Raw genomic sequence first — 25,930 nt, forward strand, 5'->3', positions numbered from 1 at the left:
ATGCCATTCATATTTTTAAGAACCTATTTTAACTCTGTAATAAGAAAGAAATTAAGAAGTGAAGGAATATTAAAACCAAAACGTAGAAACCATCAGGGGCATCTAATTTCTAGAAGGCACGTCTCATCTCAGGACTAGGATTATAACTGAGACAGACAAAAAGAAGCTGCAAGAGGACATTCTCCTTAATGCCTGCCTTGTTCAAGTGTAGCCTTGCCTTGGTGTGGCCAGTAGGTGGGTCTGACTACCACCAACTATATATTCTGTGTCTTCAGGCCTAGCAGTTACGGTTTAATCAGGGAATCCAGTACTAACCTGGTACCACTGGACTACCTGTCCCTCTCTCTGCTCTCTTGCCACTGTATTTTCCCACCCATTTTTTCTTCCTCTTTGTGTCTTGAGATCTTTGTACTAAAGTTTATTTTACTGATTTTTTTTTCCTTGCCATAATAGAAAAAGTGGTGGGGTTTTTTTTGTTTTGTTTTGTTTAGAATTCTCACTTCACTTTAATCACTGAATTTCAGTTTTTACGAATAATCTTAGGACAATTCAAGTAACTAAGGTTTGGGGAGGGAAAACAGTTCTCGTACATGAAGAACTAGACATGCTCAGTTGTTCTGTAAATAACTCTATTGGCTTCGATTAACAAACATTTTCACAGAAACAAATTTTTTAAGATTTTTTTTTTTTATTTGACAGAGACACAGCGAGAGAGGGAACACAAGCAGGGGGAGTGGGAGAGGGAGAAGCAGGCCTCCCGCAGAGCAGGGAGCCCGATGCAGGGCTCGATCCCAGGACCCTGAGATCATGACCTGAGCCGAAGGCAGACGCTTAACGACTGAGCCACCCAGGCGCCCCAGAAACAAATTTTTTAAAGCCAAAGATCACTGCATTTATATTTACAAAAAAGCCATAAACAAATATCCACTTACCCTTTACTGGGAGAACTTAAATCAATGTTTGAACATTAAGGCAGTGACGATTCTAAAACAATGAAATTCTAAGTTAAGGCTTTATGTTTGTTTTGAAACCCATAGTCATAGGCCACTGTGACCAAGAAAAAGTGGTTCTTAAGTAAAAGATGCTTAAATTCTTGGAAAGGAACAAGTTTAGTATGCTTACATTCTTGTATACTTACATTTATTTTATATCAGATTCTAAATATATTCATTGGGCTTTATTTTAAAAAAGAAATGTTTTGGAGCACCAAATGTAACAGGACTTTTTTATGGATTGGCAATATTTTCCTTATTAAAATTTTAATTTTTTTTATTTGGTGCAATATTAACATTTGTAAAAATCAAGAAAGAATAGTAAAATAAATCCCCTTATTCTTATTAGTCAGCTTTCACACATATCAAGTTATGGTCAAACTTGTTTCATTTATTCTCCTTCACACCTCTCCAACCATTATTTTGAAATCACAAATCTATCATTTATTTGTTAATATCCCAAAGATAGAGCTCTTTCAGAAAACAGTCACAGTATGTAATACCTAATAAAAATTAGCAATTTCTTAAGTACCCCTTGGTCCAGATTTCCTTAAATATCTTTTTTTTTTTCTTATAGTTCAGATTGGAATCTAAATAAGAGCCATGCATTGCAATTGGTTAATAGGTCTCTTAAATCTCTTTTAATTCATATATTGTTCTCATTTTTTCCCCTTCTCTCAATATATGTATTGAAGAAGGTGAGTGTCTTGTCCATTAGGGTGTCCCATAGTCTGGATTTGGCTGATTTCATCTTTATGTGTGATTAGACTTGTTCCCTTGTCCTTCGCATATCTTGAAAATTAGTAGTTAAACCTAGAAGTTTAATATCATCCTAGTTCAGTCCTCTGCCCCTGGCATGGGTGGTGCTGTGTAGTCGACCAGGGAGTATGTGTGTCCTTGTAATGCTGATTTGCAGCCATGACTTATTACTTAGAACCACCCTTTAAAATGGTGATACTCTGTCATTCCTTCATTTATTAGGTGAATAAAGGAAGCTTTCCCTTTACCACCAACTATTTGATTATCAGAAGCACAGAGGAAAGGCAAGATAAATGCTCAATTCCTTCCTTCTGTTCACCAGTTTTCAAAAATAATAGGTTGGTTTCCCAGCATCTTCCAGCAGTCACCGGTGGATTTTAAATTACTTATTATCTGCTAACCAGTTGAACTTATTCTTACTGATGATTAAATTATCCTTTTGGGACTGGTAGGATGCCTCTTCCTGCCATCTTCTCTGTCCTTTTGACTAGACGGACCCCAGGGATTTTTGGTAGGGTTTTTTCAACTGGTATGACATGATTTTAATGTTTCATCTTGTATATTCCCTGCCGTTGATCTGGAATTAAACTTTTCTCATAGGAGCCCTTATTGTTTTATTGGGAAGTGACATTTTTTGACTGGGTGCTGGGTGTTCATTGTTACTAGGTTGGTTACTATTCCTAGGCCTTTTCAGGGAACAGGTTAGGAAATATGGGCCCCCCCCCTTTTTTTGAAGATAAAATATATTGCAGATTCTTTCTAATTCCGATTCAAATTTTTATCTGGGTTTTATATTTAATCCTGTCTTTCTTTCCTTTTATATCTGTATCTTTTCCCCATGTCTCAAATCCCATTTTCAAATGACTCCAATGTAATTATTCATTTGCTTTAATCCCATAATACATATATAATAGTGCAGAATAATAGTACTTAACACTGCTACAAATAATATGGTTATTGAAAACCGCTTACTATTAAAAATTTTTTTTTTGTTCTTAGAATATATCCCACTAGGGCTTTATAGGCAAATTAATATGTGTTTTAAAGTTAGTTGAAATAATTCCTAGAGAGGAACCAACTCACTATATAGTTAGTGCATTTATTTCCCTTTGCTTTAGGGTTTTTAAGAGATTGTTGTTCTTTAAATTTCATTTTGTTTTTATAGTTACATAAAGTTATTCACATAACTCCAAAGTCAAACATACAAAGGAAGAAGTGTGCTCAAAGAAGTCTGCTATCTCTGTCCCTTCCACATTTTCCTTCTCTCCCTGATGGATAATTGTTGTTTTGATTTATCCTTATTTTTATTCCCCAACGCTCTGTTCTTAGATAAGTGGTAGCATGATATACACATTTTACCGACTTCCTTTTATCTTTTAACAATGTATCCTGCTGTTCCCTCCGTAGCAGTGTGTAGAGTGCCTCCTCATTTCCTTCTCCCATTTCATGGAACTCCATTGCGGGGATGGAATAGTTCATTCTTCCAGTTCCTATTGTTGGGCATTTAAGTTGCTTCCAGTTATGTGCTATTACAAGTAATGCTGTAGTGAATGGCCTGAGCATACAGATTTTTATATTTTTGCCAATGTATCTTTGAAATATATTCCCAGAAGGGGGATGCCTGGCTTAAAGGGCAGGTGCACGTGGAAATGTGAGGACATTACAAAATGCCCCACCGTAGACATCGTACCATTTTTGCCTTTGTGCTAGCAGCTCACTCAAGTGCTAATACAATAAGAGTCTTGTATATTGTCACACTTCGGGATTTATGTCATTCTGACAGATGAGAAATTGTATTTCAGTGTCATTGATTTGCCTTTTTCTTATCAGCAAGTTTGACCATGTTTTCTTATCATTAAGAGCCATTTGCATTTCTTTTTCTATAAACTATCTAACTATATTTCCAGCTTATTTTTCTCTTGACCGGGGAGGATTTGTCCTCTACCACAATAATAGTACTTTTTAACTAATTTAACAAACAGCCGTTGGAGAGCTACCATACCAGGTACTGTACTTGGTGCTGGGGAAGCAGAACTCTGTACAAAGGTCAAGAAAGGCCTTTTGATGCAAATCTCTCTTGTGTTTTAAATTTTATTCCAATATGGTTACTATGTCTTAAGCAGAACTCAATTCTGCTTAATTGAGGCACCCAATTAAATGTTATAAAAGTCAATACTAAATTAAAGAAGAGCATCCTTGTTTGGAGAAGGTCAGTGCTTGGTACACATTTAGAGGTATCAGAGATCTCCTGTGAGGCAGACTGGTAGCCCTAAGACCACATGGTCTGCTAATGTTATGTTTTGCCACAAGATTATTTTAAAAAATCAAAATTTCTGGACTTTGGAAAAAAATCAGGGGACATACAAGTACTGGTTCTCATTCCTGCTTGGTTGCTTTTCCTGAACAGGGCAGCACTCTCTCCATTACACCCTGGTTCCCTTCACTCCTTAGCACCTGATACCTCTGTGCCCAGGACTGCCTGTGGGTGGCTGTGCGCACCTGAAATGCGGCCAGGCCAGACTGGGAGGTGGTGTTTTACTTCATGCGATTACTGGAGTGTTTAAAATGAAATAGATAGCTCTCATTTTATTTCTGTTGGACAGTGCTGCCTTATCCTCTCCTTGCTTCATTTAATTTTTTTGCCTGGTTTCTGTGGACACTGGAGCTTTTTAACTGTAGCTCTTAGTTTAAAATATTTGACAGATGTGTCCGTGTTCATCATCTGAGACAATAGGAACATGTGTGTTTTGCAGATGCTTGGTTTTATAGGCCCCTGATGGTTGTGGTAGTCGTAGTACATGCTTGACTCTTGCTCTGCCCCGCAGAGTAAGGATGGGAACATGCTAGGGGTATTTGGATCTCTAACCCAGAGGTGACTTAGAATCTTGGTTGTTGAGCACTGTCGTTCAGATATTTTTTAAAAAATCTATTGAGGTGTACTTGATATACAGTGAACTTGTTCATATCTTACTGTACACTGTTGGGTCTGCTGTAACAGTTCATATCAAGGTGCAGCATTTCTCTTATCTCTGAAAGCTCCTTCCTGTCCCTTCACAAGCAGTCTACTCCTCCTGAAGCTACTGCTGGTCTGATTTCTGACACCATCATTTAGTTCAACTGTGTTTTTAATGTTAACTCCAATTCTGTGTCTTTTTTTTATGTTTACCTTGATAGTACTGTAGTTATTGACTCTCTTGAGAGTATCTTAATAGGATAGCTCGTTTGGTATTTTAGCAAATATCCTTAGGTGAGGTTTCATTATTTATATCTGTCTCTTTGTAAACTTGTTATATTGGAAATGTGTGTGTTTTTCCCTTCTTTATCAAGGAACTCTTCTGTCCTGAGGGGTTTTTCCCCCCCTAATTTCTTTTATTCACATGCATCCATTTTTGTTTTACTCTTTGGATCATGCTGGCACTCGTTTATTTTGACACTGTTTGCTGCTCCTTAAGTAGAGATTAAGCAGTCCATTGTGAAATCTTCTGTGGTGAAATGATCCTGAAACGTGCTACCAGCTGGTTTCAGTGACTCACAGTTGTTTCTGTTATTTCGGTCCTGCCTGAAGAAAGAGGCTCAGTAACTAGTGCGTCTGTTCCCGGGGCCTTCCTGTTGAGGCAGCTCTTTAAATGCTCCTTGATTGTGACTTTTTCATCCCTGTCTTACAGGCCAAACTTCCTGAATTGCAACCGTTCCCTTCTCCAGATGGTGACACTGTGACCCAACATGAGGAACTGGTCTGGATGCCTGGAGTTAATGACTGTGACCTCCTTATGTACTTGAGGGCAGCAAGGTAATAGGAATTCTCCCCATTCTGCCCCCTGAATTAGGCCGTCTGAGTGGATTAGGAGGCAATAAACTTTCTCCTTTCCCCTGAAATTTTATTTATACATTGAACATTCTCTCACTTTATGTTTTCTTATACCCTCTGTAATCAGAGCTCTGAGTTTTCATGTCAGAGAAAAAGTTTACCATGGTAAAGTCACTTTTTTTTTTTTTTTTCCTCAATCTTTGCCCCACATCAGATTTTAGAACTCTGCAGAAGGGAAATATCTTAAGCCATACATGCAATTATCAACACTTCTAAATACGAGTTGAGTGATTGGGTCATTTAGCCCGTTTTAAAATCCCATTACAGATTTCTCTACTTTAGGCTGTTCCTTGATGCCTGACCCAAGCTTGGTGTTTTTGTGGCTTACCTACATGAGAACTTGTTAACCTACAAATGCCTAAAATATAAAAGATAAGTTTAAATCTGTCCCTGCTCATCACAGTGCAGGCAAAGAGCCTTCCTTCGTCTGCAGTGGTCTCTGGGACTCACCGCAATGTCAGCAGTGTGCACCACGGCAGGCCCCGGTAACTGAACTTTAATCCTGCGGTCAGCTGCGCTGTGTGTAGGGGTACACAGCAGAGACGAGGCCGCCTCAGTGCAGTGCATGCGTGGCCACTAAGAATTCTTTTCATCCCCTTTCCCGCTTTTAACTCACCTAAGGTTAGTTGATGTATAGCATGAAAGGAATTAAGCAAAGTTTCAGAGGATTTAATTATTTTCAAAAGATCTTTCTTTCAAAAAGATTATAATCTTTCTTTCAAAAGATTGTACTCTAGCCAGCTGTCGTGGCACATTGTTTTAGCTTATTCATGCCCTCAAAACTAAAAGCTGAGTACAGGTAAAGCATGGGAAGAAATAACAGAACTGGACTGGAGTAAGTGAAACATTTTCCTTTGTGATTGAGTGAAGGGTGAACTGTAGAGGATCTTAAATTTTTTATTTTTTTTTTTTTTTGAGAGAGAGAGAGAGAAAGAGAATCTTAAGCAGGCTCCACACCCAGCTCTCATGACCCTGAGATCATGACCTGAGCCAAAATCAAGAGTCAGATGCTTAGGGTGGCTCAGTTGGTTAAGCGTCTGCCTTCGGCTCAGGTCATGATCCCAGGGCCCTGGGATCGAGTTCTGCATCGGGCTCCCTGCTCAGGGAGGGGAGCCTGCTTCTCCCTCTGCCTGCCACTTCCCCTGCTTGTTCTCTCTGACAAATAAATAAGTAAAATCTTAAGGAAAAAAAAAAAAATCAGATGCTTAACTGACTGAGCCACGCAGGTACTCCTAAAAAAATTTTTTTAAGATTTTATTTATTTATTTGAGAGAGAGCGTGCATGAGTGTGCAAGTGAGGGGAGGGGCAGAGGGGGAGAGAGAGAATCTCAGGCAGACATCGTGCTCGGTGTGGAGGCTGTGCTCAATCTCAAGACCCTGAGATCATGACCTGAGCTGAAACCAAGAGTCGGCTGCTTAACCAACTGAGCCACCCAGGTTCCCCTAAAAAAAGTTGTTTTTTGTTTGTTTGTTTGTTTGTTTTAAGAAAAGTAGAAACAGGACTGAGAACTCTGGCTTATCATGCATGTAGTAATGGAATTTGGTTTGGGCTGAAAATGTACTCTGAAAACCGAGGGTTAAAATTTCTTTGCTGATGTTTTCCCTTTCTGTCCTCCAAGGAGCATGGCAGCATTCGCAGGGATGTGTGATGGAGGTTCCACAGAAGATGGCTGTGTTGCAGCATCTCGGGATGACACTACCCTCAATGCACTGAATACAGTGAGTCTTTTGAAGTTGCCCTGGGTGGGAACAAAGTTCTTTTTCCCTTGTGCTAGCTGTAGGGAGTATGCGATGAGTATGGAACATGAAGGAGCCTGGAATCTTAGGAGTGAGTACTGTGGTATAGTGCTGGGATTGAAAGATGGGCTGTGGTCTTGGCTTTGGGCCCCCCAACCTTGATCCAGTGATGTGGCGCCTCTAGGTTCATTTCTTCATCTGTGTCTGTACCTCAGGATTGTGTTGAGCCTCAAATGAGAGCCTGATGATAGTGGTTGATCTTCACCAAGATCCCACAAAGCCGACCACTGTTAACAGATGATCTTATTTAATCCTCACAATGTCCCTCTGAAGTAGGTTTTATTATTATCACCGTTGTAGATGTGAGGAAATAAGTTTGGAGCGATTAAGTCACAAGCCAAGGTCGTACACTCAAGATGTGAATCTGGAGTCCATACCTTTTGCCGCCTTCTCTGTCTCTGAGACTGTGAATTTGAAAGTGTGTGGAGGAATAGAGAAGAAGCCAGACTTCCTGGAACAAATTAGTTTTTTTATAGATGTGGCTTTGGAGCCATGTAAATATTTCACATGATTATACAACAAAATTGAGTTTTAAAAATAATAATCCTTAAAAAAACATGAAGTAAAATGTAACAAGTGAGCCTCCCAGTACTGAGTTGGTTGTGTGGCGTCCTTCAGGATTACTCATCCGCTCTAATCCCGTGACACACACAGCAGCTCAGAAGAACAAAACTCAAATTGCTATAAACAGTATGATCGCTGAAACCAGTTTACTTTTTTTGGACATTCCTTTTTGACATTAAAATACATCCTATAGGGCTGTGTAGGAAAATTCATGTATTCTTAAGTTTCTTGAAATAATTCTTCTCTGTGTGGTTACTAATGTGAAACCATCGAATCTGATGAAGTAATAATGGGTTTCTATGCATTACTGATGTACTAATAAAGTTATATATATTTACATAGGATACTGAGCACAAGGCTAAGCAACTCCTAACGACTAACTAAATGTAATTTAAGCACCCTTTTTGTTTTTCATTTTTCTTGAGAGGTCACTGTAGTTGGAAGGGACTTTTGAGATCATCTGTTCAGTCTCTAAATAGATAATAATCTAAGGCTCAGAAAGGCCAAATGATTGTTGAATGCCAACAATCCCAAAAGTTCATGATGGAGGATAGAAAATAACCCAGATTCCCAACTTAGGGACTTTGCTACTCTCCAACTTGCTTTCAAGGAGGCATGTGGATATGGCTGATTTGCATTCCTGGTCTAGTTGTGTTTCCTGAGTATTACATGACATGATAATAGTCTCTTATGTGTTAGGGATTGAGTGATCTTGCTGGGATTGGGCCGTGTGCTAAGTAACTGGATGATTTTTTACATTCCCATACATTTATTTCTTTTACTTTCTCGCCTCTTCCATACTTAAGAGTTTTTGTTTTTATAAAGGGTCTTTATTCTGAGTATACATTATTGAGCCAGAAGGGGCCTGTGAGAGTATTTTATTGATGAAGAATCAGAGACTCAGATCGGTGAATCTGTAGACAGTGGGAATGGTAAGAGTGGTGTGAATGTCTGTGAATTCAAAATACCCTAAAAAGTGTGTGTTTATTCAGAGTAAGTCTTTGATATGGGCTTGTCTTCTGTGGAGTTTTTTGCATAAAAGCTTTATGAAAAAATTTCCCCTTTCACGACCATGCTGATCAGTTGAATTTTTAAATAATGAAGATGTTGCCATATTTAATTAAATATCTATTTTTGGCACTTTACTGAATTGATCTGATTTGTTCTCTTTATTTCAACCCCTCTAAGGATTCTGTAGAACATACTTCTATACAGAAATAATTTGGGCTATTTTTGCCCATGGTCCTTTGTAGCAAGTTCCTTCTGAAGTTTTCTTAAGCATTGCCAGAGGGCTTTTGGTTTTATGAGTTTTTATTTCTGTGAAGCTGCCTTCCCATCATTTGAAATTTTCCTGTCTAGGCGTGTCCAAAATGGCTCAAGTGTCTTGGTTTATGCAATCCAAGTGCGTTCAGCCACCAAAGGACTGAGTTATGTGTACATTTTGTGATGAATGGAAAAGTTTAGTGACTTTTAATTTTTCTACTTCATTGTTTTACTGGCTTACAGAGTTTGAGTTGTAGGTACTTTCTTTAATGAAAAGTGAAGTGAATTGAAAAATCTTATAAGAAGTTAATGTTTATTTCAGCTTCCTTGGAGTAATGGTGGTTTCGAGCTGTGTTAAGTAATAAGTTTAAAAGATAAATACATAGTCATGTGAGAACTATTTTTTTTCTTAGAGTCAAAACAAGGTTTTAGGCATTTCTCAGTTTATAGTAAACCTGTGTCTATTTCCTGTTTCTCAGGACAGTACAGAAATTTAAAGTGTATGAAATTCTACAGTACAGCCACATTATAGTGTTAACAATCTGAGTAGGACTATTTAAATTTAAATGCATTTAAATAAATAATTTGATCTTTAAAACTGCCATCTTGAATAGAAATTTTTGAGCTGTTAATTCTTAATACCTATTTTTAAATAAAAGCTCTTCTACATTACTCGTTTTGACTCAATTTTTTCTTCATTATTCACAAATGAGATTTTTAGTGTGTAAGTTTTAAAACAACATATGGAGTATAATTTATGTATAATAAGCTGCTCTGATTTAAAGTATATACAGTTTGATGGGTTTTTTCAGATGTATATACCAGTGAAACTACTACAATGATCAAAATACAAAATATTTCCAAATTCCCCACAGTTTCCTCATGAACTTTTATAATCCTTTGCTGCTTCTAGCCTCAGACAACCATTGATATGTTTTCTCACATCATGGATTGGTTTGCATTTTCTAGAACGTTGTATGAATGGAATATCTTATGTAATCTTTTGGGTCTGGCTTTTTTCACTGTAATAATTTTGGGATAGATTTTTGCTGTTGCATTATCAATAGTCCTTTTTTAATGCTGAGTAATATTCTTGTGTATGGATGTTCACAGTATTTTATCCATTCACCTGGTGATGGACACTTGTGTTGTTTCCAAGCTTTTGGCAATTATAATAAAGGTGTTAATGAACATTGTTACTCAGTCTTTGTGTAGATGTGTATTATCATTGCTCTTGGGTAAATACACCTAAGGAGTGAAATGGCAGGATTGTATGTATGCAGGTAGCTTTTTAAGAAACTGTCAAACACGGTTCCAAGTGGCTATACCATTTTAGATTCCCATCAGTAGTATGTTAGAATTTCAGTTCTTCAGCATCCTCAACAAGACTTCATGTTGTCAGTCTTTTTCATTTTAGTGATTCTAATGGGTGTATAGTGATATCCCATTGAGATTTGTTTGTTGGTAAAGATTCCTCAGCATTTGACATTACTGATGATGTCTATCTGTGTCTCATTCAGTGAGGTTTTAATTTGAATTCCCTGTCATATTGAGCATCTTTTCATGTCTTACTGCCCATTTGTATGTCTTCTTTTGTGAAATATCTTTTGCCCAATTTTAAAAATTGAATTGTTTTTGGTATAATTATTTAGTTGTAAGAGTTGTTTTTATATTGCAGATACAATTTCTTTGATACATATATTTACAGATATTTCCTCCCATACCATGACTGTTTTTCTGTAATGGTGTCTTTTAGAGAGCAAAATGTTTAATTTTCCTAAAGTCCAGTGTATCATTTTCCTTTTGTGAGAGTTTCTTTGATCACCCCATGATAACATAGATTGTTTCTGTGCTTTCTTGATGTTTTAGTTCTTGCCTTCAGGTCTGTGATTCTTTTCAAATTAATTTTGTATGTGATGTGAGATGTGGGTGAAAGTTCATTCTTTTCTACACAGGTGCCAGTTGTTGGAGCAACATTTACTGAAAACAGACTTTTCTCATTTCGTTGCCTTGATGCCTTTATTGAACATCAGCTGCCATATAAGCATATAGCAGTTTGAGTCTTTTTCTGGATTCTCTTCTGTTTCACTAATGTAATATCTGTCTTTTCACCAGTACCTCAGGATTTTGAGTATTGTAGCTTTGTTGTTGTTTTTGAGAGAGAGCGGGCGAGCACAAGAGCACGTGCCTGTGCTGGCCACTGGTGGGAGGGGCTGGGAGAGGGGCCGAGGGAGAGGGAGAATGACAAGCAGGCTCCCCACCAGGCTCCATCTCTCAACCCTGAGATCATGATCTGAGCCAAAATCAGGAGTCTGATGCTCAATCAGCTGAGCCACCCAGGTGCCCCTTGAATACTGTAACTTTATTGGAACTCAGGTAGTGTAAGTCTTCCTACTTTTTACTAGTTTTTTAAGATTGTTTTGGTTATTTTAGGTCATTTGCATTTCCATATAAATTTTAGAATCAGCTTGCCGTTTCTGTTTTTAAAAAGGCTTGATGGTATTTTCATTGGGATTGCATTGAGTCTATGGATCGAGTTAGGAAGAATTGATTGACATCTTAACAATATTGAATCCAGAACATGATACATATCTTCATTTTTAAAAAATTTTTTTATTTAAGTAATCTCAGGGCACCTGGGTGGCTTAGTTAAGTGTTTGACTCTTGATTTCCGCTCAGGTCTCAGGGTCATGAAATGGAGTCCTGCTGTTGGGCTCTGTGCTGGGTGTGGAGCTTGCTTAAGATTCTCTCTCTGCCTCTTTCTCTGCGTACCCTGCCGCCTCTTTCCCTTTCTTTAAAAAAAAAAAAAAATCTCTACATCCAGCGGAGGCTCAAATTCACAACCCCAAGATCAAGAGTTGTACCATCTACCGACTGAGCCCACCAGGCACCCCACATACCTTCATTTTTAAAAGAGGTCTCACTAATTTTTTTTAAGTAAGATTTTACAGTTTTCAATGTACAGGTCGTACACATATTTTGTTAAATTTATCCCTAAGTAATTACTGTTTGAAATTTCGATTGTTAATAAAATTATATTTTTATTTTTGTTTTTTTAAAGATTTTATTTATTTATTCATGAGAGACAGAGAGAGAGACAGAGAGAGAGAGAGAGAGAGAGAGGCAGAGGGAGAAGCAGGCTCCCAAGGAGCAGGGAGCCCGATGCGGGACTCGATCCCGGGAAGCCTGCTTCTCCCTCTCCCACTCCCCCTGCTTGTGTTCCCTCTCTCTCTGTGTCTCTCTGTCAAATAAATAAATAAAATCTTAAAAAAAAAAAAAAAAAGATTATTTATTTGAGAGAGAGAGGGGCATGAGCAGGGGCGGGGGCAGAGAGGGACAAGCAGATTCCCTGCTGAGTGGGGAGCCCAACACGGGGTCTGATCCCAGGACCCTGAGATCATGACCGGAGCCAAAGGCAGACGTTTACCTGACTGAGTCACCCCGGTGCCCCTAAAATTATATTTTTAATTTTGCGCCCCTAAAATTATATTTTTAATTTCAATTTCTAAATGTTCATTGATAGGATAGAAATAGGAACAGTTTTAATGTGCTGACCTGTACCTGTTCTTCCTGTTAATTTCCAGTAGCTTTCTGGTTGGTTTCTTAGGATTTGTGTGTACACAATCATGTCATCTGCAAATAAAGACAGTTTTACCTCTTTCTTTTGGATTTATGCATTTTGTGTCTTTCTCGTGCTTCATTGCACTTGCTTGGACCTGTAGTACAGTGTTGAATAGAAACAATGAGAGTGGACATCTTTGTCTTATTTCTCATTTTAGGGAGAACACATTTAGCCATTCACTAATAGGTGTAGTGTAGGGTAGTTGTTGTTAATCAAGTTGAGAATGTTCTCCTTTATATCAAAGTTTGTTTTTTGTCATGAATGGGCATTTAATTTTGTCAGATGCTATTTTTTGTGTGTAACTAATGAGATGATCATATGCTTGTTATACTGTATTTTGCTAATTTGGTGAATTTTGTTGATTAATTTCAAATGTTAAAGCAAGTATGCATTCCTAGGATAAATTCTACTTAGTCATTATGTACTGTTGGATTCAATATGCTTATATTTTGTTAAGAACTTTTACATTTGTATTTATAAGGGATCTTGAGCTGTAGTCTTCTTTCTTTGTAAATAAATCTTTTTTTTAAAAAAGATTTTATTTATTTGAGAGAGAGAGGGAGAACACAAGTGGGAGGGGGGAGTGACAGAGGGAGAGGGAGAAGCAGACTTCCCGCTTAGCAGGGAGCCCAATGCAGGGCTCAGTCCCAGAACTGTGGGACCATGACCTGAGCTGAAGGTAGATGCTTAACCGACTGAGCCACCCAGGCACCCTGTAAATAAATAAATCTTAAAAAAGAGTTTGTAAAGGATTGGGGTGTGTGTGTGTGTGTGTGTGTGTGTGTGTATGCGTTGTTAAATATTTGATAGATTTTACAGTGAAGCCATCTGGAACTAAATATTTTTTTAATGGAAAGTTTAAAATTACAAATAGACATAGACCTATTTATATTTCTTCATGTGTCAGTTTTGGTAATTTGCTGATCTGTGATTTTAAACTTTTTGTCCATTTCATCCAGGTTATCAAATTTATTGGTAACAATGTCAAATTATCCTGTGTTACTTTTTTAACATCTGTAGGATTTGTAATTTTGACCCTTCTTTCATTCCTAATATTGGTGATTTGTGTCCTCTCAGTCGGTCTAAATAGAGGTTTATAGACATTATTGATTATTTCAGATAGCTAACATTTGGTTTCATTGACTTTTTTTCTTTTTTTTATTATTTTTTTAAAGATTTGTTTGAGAGAGAGAGAACATGCGTGCTCACACGCACAAAGGGGAGGGGCAGAAGGAGAGGAGAGACAGTCTTAAGCAGACTCTGCACTGAGCACAGAGCCCGACTTGGGGCTCGAAATCACAATCACAACCCTGAGATCATGACCTGAGCGAAAACCAGGAGTCAGATGCTTAACTGACTGAGCTACCCAGGTGCCCCTGATTTTCTCTGTTTTCTATCTCATTGATCTCCAATCTTATTTTTATTATTTTTTTCTATTTATTTTGGGTTAATTTGATCATTTTCTTCCTACCTTCCAAAAGTAGGAACTTAGATAATTGATTTTATCACAAATTTTGATTTGCTCTTCTTTCATTATCATTGTGTTAAAAATATCAAAAAAATTTTTTTGAAATTTCTTTTACCTATGTTTAGTATTAATTTGCTTAATTGCCAGATACTTGAGATCTCTCTTGTGTACACTCTCTCTCCCTCCCCCACCCTTTTGTTTTGAAATGATACTCATTTTTAATTTAGTTCTGTTGGGGTCAGGGATACCCAGTAAGATTTCAGTTTTTTGAAATCTATTGAGATTTGTTTCTTGGCTCAGCATGTGGTTTATCTTGGTGAATGTTCCATGTGCACTTGTAATGAGTTTATATTCAGCAGTTACTGAGTGCACTATTATGTAATTGTTTCCTTAAAGTGGTGGTTATTATTACTTAGATCTTCTATGTCCTACTAATTTTTTTTATCTAGTATTTTCAGTTGCTGAGAGAATTGTATTAAAGTCTTCAACTGTGATTGTGGATTTGGGTTTTGTTTGCTTTTGCTTCATATATTTGGCAGTTATATCATTAGGCACATGCACATAATATTTACCTTTATCTGTATATTAGCTCTTTTACTTTTTTGGAATGACCCTGTCTTTGTCTTGAACTCTGTGTTGTTTGATATTAACATAACTACTCTAGCTTTCTTATGCTTGTTCACATGATACATCTTGTTCCAGCTTCTTACTGTGAATCTTGCTTTTTCTTTGTATTTAAAGAACATCTCTTGTGTCCTTTAGTTCTTTAGTTGTTTCTGACTTTTTAATCTAGTCTGGCAAGCTCTACCTTTTGTTTGGAGTCTTTTTTTTTTTTTTTTTTTTCGTCTTTGTGAGAGAGAGAGAGAGCACAAGCAGGAGGAGCTAAAGGCGGAGGGAGAAGCAGGCTCCCTGCGGGACTTGATCCCAGGACTTTGGAATCATGACTTGAGCCAAAGGCAGACGCCTAACCAACTGAGCCACCCACGCATCCCTGTTTGGAGTCTTTAAGTCCATTTTAATCTAATGAAGATGGTCCTCAGGTTATATAACACTTGAGCCACATGTGTACATTCTTAATAGCATAGCTCTTGTTGGAGAAATACAGTAGCAGTTGATGTATCTTATTTTCATGGCCACATAACTTACTGTGTTTGGTCCAGTGGTGAACTTGCAGAACAGTTAGGGACACAGTTGTATCATTTATGTTAAAAATGTATTTATCTTTTTACTTCATAAGTAAAAAAACCAAAAAACAAAAAACTTGTATTGATGTAGAGGAGGATGATGTGATAAACATGTTGGCCTCTCTTGTTGGAAGAGGAGGGTGTTCTTAGTGATGGGAGTGTACTCCTTAGTGTATGTTGGCAAAGGTATGTTGTATTTTACTACTTTAAATTGTGAACACCTATTAATGTAAAATTATTCTATCTGTAATTTTATAATATGTTTATAATATGACAAAGCAGTGGTGCTTCCTCTAGAAGATTTTAGAAATGTTTCTGTGTGTACTGTTCAGGTATGTGTTTCTTCATATACAGTTTCTGTGAGGTTCATCTGTGTACTTTTGGTTCACATATAATTTGTAAACATAATGCTACATAACATAGAGATGGCCTGGAGCACCTGGGTGCCTTAGTCGGTTAAGATCTGCCTTCAGCTTGGGTAATGATCCCAGGGTCCTGGGATCGAGTCCCTCTCCCTCTGCCTGCAGCTCCTCCTGCTTGTGCTCTGTCTATCAAAGAAATAAATAAAATCTTTTAAAAAAAAAAAACATGGAGATGGCCTATATTATTCTAATGGGATTCAGCCATCTTTAGTGCTTGCATTTATTTGGCCTTTTACAAAATCCATCTTTATAGTTATGCTTAGAAACTAACAGAGTCTGGGGCACCTGGGTGGCTCAGTCGTTGGGCATCTGCCTTTGGCTCAGGTCATGATCCCAGGGTCCTGGGATCAAGCCCTGCATTGGGCGTCCTGCTCGGCGGGAGGCCTGCTTCTCCCTCTCCCACTCTCCCTGCTTGTGTTCCCTCACTGTGTCTCTCTGTCAAATAAATAAATAAAATCTTAAAAAAAAAAAAAAAAAGAAAGTAACAGAGTCCTATAGTTTGAGACTATGGTTTTTTAGAAAATATCATGCTGACTTGTTTTTACTAAGTTGATAACTGGATTTCATTCTTTGGGCTTAGGTATCTTTCCTATTTCCTAATAAAATTCAAATTCTTTTGGCTTCTCTTTCTCAGAACTTATTTGCATTTTTATGTTTACTTTCTCTCACTAACAGTAAACATATATATGCTCACTATATATAAGTAAAATTTATAATCAGGCAGCAAAGATTTCACTTCTGTCTGGACCGTTTTATTCCTTGAAATATGGATGGCTTTTAGACATTTGGATTAAGCTTTTTACATATTGTAGAGAGTATGTATTTGTCGGCTTACTTATTTATGCACACCCACATCTCCTTCAACAAAGGATGCAAGACTTCCAATAGCTTAATAGTTTTTTTTTATCTCTGATATATAAATATTACTATTTGCTAACCTTTGGGTATTAATTCATCTTTGTTTTCTGAGCCTCAGCCCGATGCCTAGTACCTAGTAGAGAGGCACTAAGTATTTGTTGAATGATTGAATAAATAAATCAGGTTCAAGCCGAAATCACATTCGATCACCCAGAACTTGGTATTATAAGGTATTTATTTATTAGAGAGAGAGGGAAAGCACACATGCGCATTCACGAGTTGGGGGAAGGGAGTGGAGGGAGAGGGAGAAGCAGGCTGTCCGGTGAGCAGGGAGCCCGATGCGGGGCTCGATCCCAGGACCCAGGACCCTGGGATCATGACCTGAGCTGAAGGCAGATGCTTAACCCACTGAGCTACCCAGGTGACCCCTTACTTAAATTCTTTTTACCATTCTCCGTTCAGATTAGTCAGTACTAAATAGCAGGATGATGGGGTTTTTTTCTCTAAGATTTTGATTTGTTGTTGAAAAGAGAAATGGGAGAAGTTTATATGCTGTGTGATTTCTTGTTATAGAAATGCAATAAATTTCAGAATAGTACCCTGTGTAAATCAGCCTTGGCAAGCACCTCTGCTAGTATTTTATTTATATTATATCAAGATATTGGAGTCTACAGCATATTACATTGTTAATTATAGCATAATTGAGGATGCAGTACTTTTCTAGTATAACCAAGGCCTTTTCAACAATTATCAGCTAATAATATATAAAGTTGAGGTTTTATTTATTGTACTTTGACCAACTAGAAACATTTTGAACTTTGGTTTTGAAAATTGTTTAAGTGTTTAGAAATTTATCATGGTGGCTCCCTTTGGGCTGAGAATTTCATAGATTCACTTTGTTCAAAAGTTTCAAGCAGGGGCACTTGGGTGGCTCAGTTGGTTGAGTGTCCATCTCTTGGTTTTGGCTCAGATCATGGTCTCAGGGTCCTGAGATCGAGCCCTGCTTCGGCTCCACACTCAGTGCGGAGTGTGGTTGAGATTCCACCCCTTTCCCTCTCCCTCCCCCTCTGCCCCCTCCCCACTCTCGAATTCTCTCTCTCTCTCTCTCTCTCTCTGTCTTTCTCTCTCAAATAAAAAAATAAAATCTGAAAAACCAAAACAAAAAAACCCAAAAGTTCCAGGCACAACAACACTTTGACAGATTTCATGATTTATTCGTCTCATTTGGATGAAGATGACTTTTTAAATTTAATGCTTTGATATTTTGTTCCTTTGTAGGTGATCTGTAACTTTAGTCAAAATTGAACATTATGGGGGCGCCTGGATGGCTCAGTCGGTTAAGCGTCTGCCTTCGGCTCAGGTCATGATCCCAGGGTCCTGGGATCGAGCCCCGCATCGGGCTCCCTGCTCCACGGGAAGCCTGCTTCTCCCTCTCCCACTCCCCCTGCTTGTGTTCCCTCTCTCACTGTCTCTCTCTGTCAAGTAAATAAATAAAATCTTAAAAAAAATAAAAATTGAACATTATGCTCTGCTTCTGTTCTTTTACTAAATACAACAGAGAGCATTCTCTAAGTTCCTCGGGTGGATGGGGAGATAAAAGGCCACTTATGTTAACCTCTGGTAATGGTACCCTTATGACTTATTGCAGCAGTGATTTTGTATTTGATAGGTTTTTTTTTTTTTTAAGATTTTATTTATTTCAGAGAGCACAAGTGGGGGGGCAGAGGGAGAGGGAGAAGGAGACTCCCCACTGAGCAGGGAGCCTGACATAAGGCTTGATCCCAGGACCCCGAGATCATGACCTGAGCTGAAGGCAGATGCTTAAGGGCCTGAGCCACCCAGATGCCCCTGTTTTTGATAATTTTAACAGAAAAGTATCACTCTAAGTTTTTGTCATTTGTCGTGCTCCTGATGCAGGTCTTCATGATTGTGGCCCTGCTTGGCTTTTCCACGTGAATCACTCTCAAGTTTCTTTAGCCATTTCTTTTCTTTTTTCTCTTTTCTTATTTTTCTTCTTTTTTCTAGAATAGCTTTATTGAGATATAATTCATATATTTCATCCATTTAAAGTGTCCCATTTAATGGCTTTTATTATATTCCCACATTTGTGCAACTGTCACCACAGTCAATTGTATAATGTTTTTGTTATTCCAGGAAGAACGCTGTACCCAATAGTAGTCACTCTTCAGTTTCCCCCTCCCCCATCCTTGGTAATTACTAGTCTGCCTTCCAGCTCTATGGATTTGCCTGTTCTGGACATTTCCTATACATGGGGTCATATAGTATATGGCCTTTTGTGACTGGCTTCTTTACACTGAGTGTAACATTTTTGAGTTTTGTTCATGGTGTAATTCTGTTAGCCATTTTATATATTATAACCATTTTATTTCTTCTTCTGGTCAACTTTGTATGTTTTTAAAAATGTGGCACCTTCACTGAAGCAACATTTCCCAGATCTGATCAGCATAAGGTAACAAAGAAATACCACTTAGTTTTCCTAAAAGCTCATCTTCCTAATGCAATCTAAGCTTTTATGAGTGTGTGCTCAACACATTTTTTTTGTCTTGTGTTTTTGTCTTGTTTCATTTTATTTCTCTCTGTATACTGGCCTTTGCTAAGCCATTTCTCTCCCACCCTCAGCATTTTGACTGAATTTTGAACCAGGCACAGGACCTTAAGCTTATCACTGTTTTCATTCTATTGGATATCAACTATTAGCTGCCTGATGTCATTAGTAACAAAGGCAGTATTAATAACAACAAAATTAAAATGTGTTGATTGAGTACTTACATGCTGCGTGAAAGTGTAAGTGCATTTTTATGAATGAATTCATTTAGTCTTCATAACAATTCTTTTTTTTTTTTAAAGATGTATTTTAGAGAGAGTGAGTAAGAGCAAGCAGAGGAAGGGGCAGAGGGAGAGGGAGAGAGAATTTCTAGCAGACTCCCCACTGGGTGCAAAGCCCAATGTGGGGCTCAATCTCAGGACCCTGAGATCATGACCTAACCGAAATAAAGAGCTGGCTGTGTAACCGACTGAGCGAACCAGGCGCCCCTTAATCTTCATAACAGTTCTATAAGTATGAATATCACCTACAGATTAATAAGCACACCCTGTCATATATATTTATATACATAATAATTTAAACTTAAAGAAAGAATAGAATTGAGGCCAGTGCCGTATAGCAGTCCTCTTGAAATGTCCGTGAATCTGTGGTTTTGGGGCTTTGCTCTTCAGGCCATTAGAAATCCTTCATGCTTCATGCTTGGGGTACCTGGGTGCCTCAGTCCGTTGAGTGTCCGACTCTTGGTCTCAGTTCAGGTCTTGATCTCAGGGTCGTGAGTTTGAGCCCCGCAGTGGGGTCCAGGTTGGGCATGGAACCTACTTTAAAAAATAAAAAAGAAAGAAAGAAAGAAAAAATAAAGAAATCCTTCATGCTCTAACCTCTTGGCGCATCTACATCCTTTCTCCTAGGCACTCAGCAGGGGCTGGGGAATTGACTTGGCTTTTCCTTGTGTTTGGCAAATTTAGAAAGTTCCTTTAAAAATTTAAGAAACTTCTTTCTCAAATGATTTCTTTCTAATATGGTAAAATGTTTTGAGAATTACATGGGGTTTTGAAAAATGTCCACTTAACATCAATCATAATTTTACCCATCTATGAACCTGTATTAAGCATTAATATTAATACAGTAAGTATTTAGCAAATCAGGATAAAAGCCCTTGGCTTTTTTACATTTAAGAAGAAGCTTTAGTAAAATCATTCATTCATTTATTTATTCAGTAATAAACATTATTCAGTTCCTGTTCTTTAGGAAGCCTTTGTGGGAGGGCATTTGTTAAAAGTGTTGATAATCTAAGTAAATATTTAATCTTTTTTTTTTTTTTTAAAGATTTTATTTATTTATTTGACAGAGAGAGAGACACAGTGAGAGAGGGAACACAAGCAGGGGGAGTGGGAGAGGGAGAAGCAGGCTCCCCGCTGAGCAGGGAGCCTGACGCGGGGCTCGATCCCAGGATCCCGGGATCATGACCCGAGCTGAAGGCAGACACTCAATGGACTGAGCCACCCAGGCGTCCCTAAATATTTAATCTTAGAACAAAGTAAGCCCCTGAGTTTTAACCGGGCTCATATGTTACCATTAGTTCTAAAATATGCTATAGAATACTAAAGTTTATATTTGAGCTAGTGTGTATATTTCTTATACTAGTTTTGAAATATACTTGGGGATACTGTTTTATAGCTCTCCTAGATCATTTTTTTACCCCCAAACTTTGAAAGTTGATGTATTAGTTTCCTGTGGCTCATGTAACAAATCACCACAAACTTGCTGGCTTAAAACAACAGAAGTGCGTTCTCTCCCAGTGCTGGAGGCCGGGAGTATGACATCAGGGTGTCCGCTGTGCCATGCTCTCTCTGGCTCCTCAGGAGAATCATTCCTCTTCCAGCTTCCCGTGGCTGCTGGCATTCCTTCGTTTGTGGCTGCATCTTTCTCTGCTTGTCTTCACACTGCCTTCCCCTCTGTGGGTCTTCTTCTATTCTTTTTCCACTGCTTCTCTTTCATAAGGATGCTTGTCCATTGGACATAGAGTCCAGTTGAATAATCTAGAATTATCTCCTCCTCTCAGAATCATTAACTTCATCCTGTCTGCAAGACCCTTTTTCCAATTAAGGTCTCATCTGTTCCAGAGATTTGATGTGGATATCTTCTGGGGGTCATTTTGTAGCCTGCCACAGTTGGATTTTACTCTTATATTATAATATGTCACTGAAATAAATTAGAGTACTTATGTAGAATTCTTTTGTAACAGTTTATTATTTTTAGGTCAATTCTGAGAGTATAAAAATATTTCTAGTAGGGGCTGTGATATTTCTGTACATCTGAGGATATTTGATTTACAAAATAGTACAGTATTTGTGTAGTATATGGTACAGTGTATCTGACTTTTCTTTTACAAAGAACATATTCAGGTAATAGAATTGTCATGAATAACTACCAGATTAACTGATTTATTTTGACCAGTGATTTGGGGGGCATTTCTTCCTCGGCTCTACCTCAGGGCCACTGAGCTGGGCCCCTGTGGAGCCTCTGGGGCAGGGTCTTGTGTTGCTGACACAGTTGCCCTTGAAGCTATTGCTCTTTCAAGTTTCTGCCTTCTGTTCTGGTTTCTAGTCTAGCCCTACAGCCCTGCCCTGAGCCCAGCCCTGCCAGACTCTGACAAACTATGTTGCCCTGGTCAGCTCTCTTACCCAGGAGGCTGACACACCCCCATGGCCGATCACTTGCTGGGCTTCTAAGGTGACTGCACGGGACTGCTGCCCTGCCTACTGGTTGGCCTGCCTTCTCCCCGTCCACAGTAGTGGACGTTGCGCTGTGTATTGCAGCTCACCCCAGGACTTCAGAGTACCAGTTATCCAAGCATTTTTAAGAGCGTTACTCTTCATTTTTCTCCTTTTTTTCCCCCCACCCAGAAACGAGCTATACCTTTTCATGTGTTCTTAAATCAAGTCTGCCTCTACTTGCTACTTCTGAGTCATCATTATGTGGCCATCACACAAAATCATGTGCAACTGTTAAGAGTATGTGACTATTGGTGTGCATAATACATTGTGGGTTTTGGGGTCTTCCACAGTCAGGCTGTCTTCTAGCACTGCTGCTTTGAAAGCATACAGTCTCATCTGTTCTTTTAAGACCCTTTGTTTGACTGGGAAAAGCAGAATTTCAGAAGCTAGGCTTCTAAGGCCCAGAGTGAGGGCCTCCTAGGTTCTTCAGGGCCATTGCTTGAGAGCACTACTATGACTGCCTGGAGTCTTTTTGCTTCTTTCTTAGTCACTAGCTCAGTTCTTGGCTGAGGTTTCCAGATGAAAGAGCAGTTAGTCAGACGTGTTCCCTGCTCTGGAGTCACACATGCTTCAGTGTATGCCTCTTTGATTTTCCGTATTCCGTTATGTTATCATTGTGATCAAAAAGAATAAGTGTATTGTTTTTTACACAACCTTGAAATTACTTGTCAAAAAGCACTGAGGTGAAGGTTTCTGAGCTTCATGGATTGGGGGTAGTCATTTCTGCACCTATACTCGACTTAGTGGGACTTACAGCAATTTCTGTAAATGTTTTTCACTTAATACTTTGCAACTGCTCTTGAGGGGCTGTTTTTGTTTTTGTTTTTTAAGTAATCTCAGTGCCCAACATGGGGTTTGAACTCGCAACCCTGAGATCAAGAGTCACATGGTCTTCTGACTGAGCCAGCCAGACACCCCTGGTCTTGAGGTTTTTGTTTTTATTTATTTTCTTAAATTAACTTTCTGAAGGAATCTGGATAAAATTGACTCATAGCCGGGCTTTCACATATACTTTCTAGGTCACTTTAGCTTTTTTGTTGTTGTTGTTGTTCTTTTCTTTTCTTTTTTTTCTATTTTTTTAAATTTTTTATTGTTATGTTAATCACCATACATTACATCATTAGTTTTTGATGTAGTGTTCCATGATTCATTGTTTGTGCATAACACCCAGTGCTCCATGCAGAACGTGCCCTCTTGAATACCCATCACCAGGCTAACCCATCCTCCCTCCCCCCTCCCCTCTAGAACCCTCAGTTTGTTTTTCAGAGTCCATCGTCTCTCATGGTTCATCTCCCCCTCCGATTTCCCCCCCTTCATTCTTCCCCTCCTGCTATCTTCTTTTTTTTTTCTTAACATATATTGCATTATTTGTTTCAGAGGTACAGATCTGTGATTCAACAGTCTTGCACAATTCACAGCGCTCACCATAACACATACCCTCCCCAGTGTCTATCACCCAGCCACCTCATCCCTCCCACCCCCCACCACTCCAGCAACCCTCAGTTTGTTTCCTGAGATTGAGAATTCCTCATATCAGTGAGGTCATATGATACATGTCTTTCTCTGATTGACTTATTTCGCTCAGCATAACACCCTCCAGTTCCATCCACGTCGTTGCTAATGGCAAGATCTCATTCCTTTTGATGGCTGCATAATATTCCATTGTATATATATACAACATCATCTTTATCCATTCATCTGTCGATGGACATCTCGGCTCTTTCCACAGTTTGGCTATTGCGGACATTGCTGCTATAAACATCAGGGTGCACATACCCCTTCGGATCCCTACATTTGTATCTTTGGGGTAAATACCCAGTTAGGTCACTTTAGCTTTTATGAATGGGTTCACTAGTGCCTACATTTCCATGAGATGGATAGAATATGTTTTTTTCTGTCACCCTCTAGGTTAGAGCCTTACATACTGTTTTTCTGTAGTCACGGCTGTGAGGATGCTCAGGAGTAAATGAAAAAGTGTTTTAATTTCCACTTGTTGCCCTGAACCATTTCCACTTGTGATCATTCACAAAAGCAGCATAAACAATCTAGATTCATGCATCTGCCAGTAGTTTTTCTCTCTGTGGCCAGAGTTCTACTCATTCTGTATCTTTAAGCTGCATCTTATCAGTAGGGGATTGGTTTTGCTCAGTCCTAAGGAGTCAGCCTTCCCTCAGGAACACAGGGCTCATAGCTTAGATCCAGGACAGCCTTGCTTTCTTTATGTCCTTTGCTTGGACTCTCACACAAAAAGCAGGAGGGAAGATTTTGTTTCTAGGAAGTGAGGTTTTATATACATGTTAGCTATATAGATGATTATCTGTAATTATATTTAAAAACCTGTGGCATAGGGGTGCCTGGGTGGCTCAGTCGGTTAAGTATCTGGCTCTTGATTTCAGCTCAGGTCATAGGATTGAGCCCTGGGTCAGGCTCCATGCTCTGCGAAGAGTCTGCTTGAGATTCTTTCCCTCTTCCTCTGCCCCCCACTTGCTCTTGCATGCTCTCTCGCTCTCTCTCTCAAATCAGTCAGTCTTTAAAAACCTGTGGCATAAACTATTCCAGTTTTCATAGAAACCTGAAAATTACGATGCTAACCAGTGGATGTCAGTAAAGCCTCTGTAGCAGGGTTTGGCCTGGGCAGGTTCATTGGCTATATTGTTTATTTTACTATTTTTCTAACTGAATGTATTAATATTACCATTTATTTATTAAAAAAATAGTATCCTTTAGTATTTCACCTTAAAAGAAATCTCTGTAAAGAGAAGAAATGTTAAAAACTTTGAAGTTCTGAAAATGACCTACTTTAGCCCCTCTGCTGCAGGTGAGGAAGCTAGGGGCTGCTTGCTCTGCAGAGGAGAGGCACCCCAGACCTCTTCGCCCAGGCTCCTGCTCTTCCCAGTACAGTTGCTAACTCGTTCCTCAGTTTCCTAGTTCCCAGACTCAGATTTTCACTCAGTTCCCAGCAGGTCACCAGGTTCTCGGTTTCCCTTCTCAGTCCCACATTTCTTCCTGTCTTGTAAGTACTGCAGGTAAACTTCATTCCTTTGGTGCTCGGAAGCTTATTTGCTTTCCTTAGCACTAGTGCTGTTTCCCCATGACGGTTGTGCAGTCCCGACCCTCTTTTAGTCCCCTGTCCTTGATGGAACATTTCCTATGCTCCAGGAATCCTGCTCAATGATTACCATGTATCTTTTCATCCTAAACTGTTCTCCAAAATAGGTTCTGTATTTTCCCTTTCTGCAACTGAGAAAACTGTGGTTTAGAGAGAGAACTTGCCTGTTATCACACACAGCTAGTGGCAGAGCTTGGAACCCTTTCCTATTTGGGCTTCATCTCTGCAGAACTGCCACATGCTCATTGTTGGTCCCAGGACCTCTGCAGGTTCTTCTTTCCAGGTGTTTATGAAGACTGTCAGATTAGAGCCTCAAAATAGCTGGGTGGTCAGAAATGGTAAAAACATTCAGAGTTTGTTTGGTTTTGTATTTTTAAAATAGTTCACTGATCTCAGTTGATGCCAATATTTGATGCCTACTTTCTAATCAGCTTGCTGATTGAGGCTCCTGTTCTGTGGGTTTTCAATACTTTCAAAAAACACCCTAGCCAGGGGATGGAGACCCACTCATTTCTAGACACATTATTATGTGGGAAATAATTATGAGTGAGAAATATGGCAGTGTTGTATCAGCCACAGAAAATTCGGTTGTGAGATCTTACCTAGACATATTACTGCCTATTTTTACTGGCTTCTAGAATGTTTTTATTTTTATTTAAATTCAATTAGCCAACATATAGT

The 25,930-nt window shown here is 38.8% G+C and overlaps 1 protein-coding gene across 5 annotated transcripts in view; it reads left to right on the forward strand.

Moving 5' to 3' along the window:
* Positions 1-25,930, forward strand: part of RERE (arginine-glutamic acid dipeptide repeats) — a 415,425-nt gene that overhangs the window by 287,134 nt on the left and 102,361 nt on the right. For all 5 annotated transcript variants that reach the window (XM_032394228.1, XM_032394236.1, XM_032394219.1 and 2 more), the window contains 2 exons: positions 5,417-5,541; positions 7,239-7,338. In XM_032394228.1, the coding sequence (XP_032250119.1) occupies positions 5,417-5,541; positions 7,239-7,338 (225 nt within the window). The remainder of the gene's footprint in view (positions 1-5,416; positions 5,542-7,238; positions 7,339-25,930) is intronic.

Source organism: Phoca vitulina, unplaced genomic scaffold, assembly GCF_004348235.1.
Source record: "Phoca vitulina isolate PV1807 unplaced genomic scaffold, GSC_HSeal_1.0 scaffold2, whole genome shotgun sequence".
In the NCBI taxonomy this organism is placed as follows: Eukaryota; Metazoa; Chordata; class Mammalia; order Carnivora; family Phocidae; genus Phoca; species Phoca vitulina.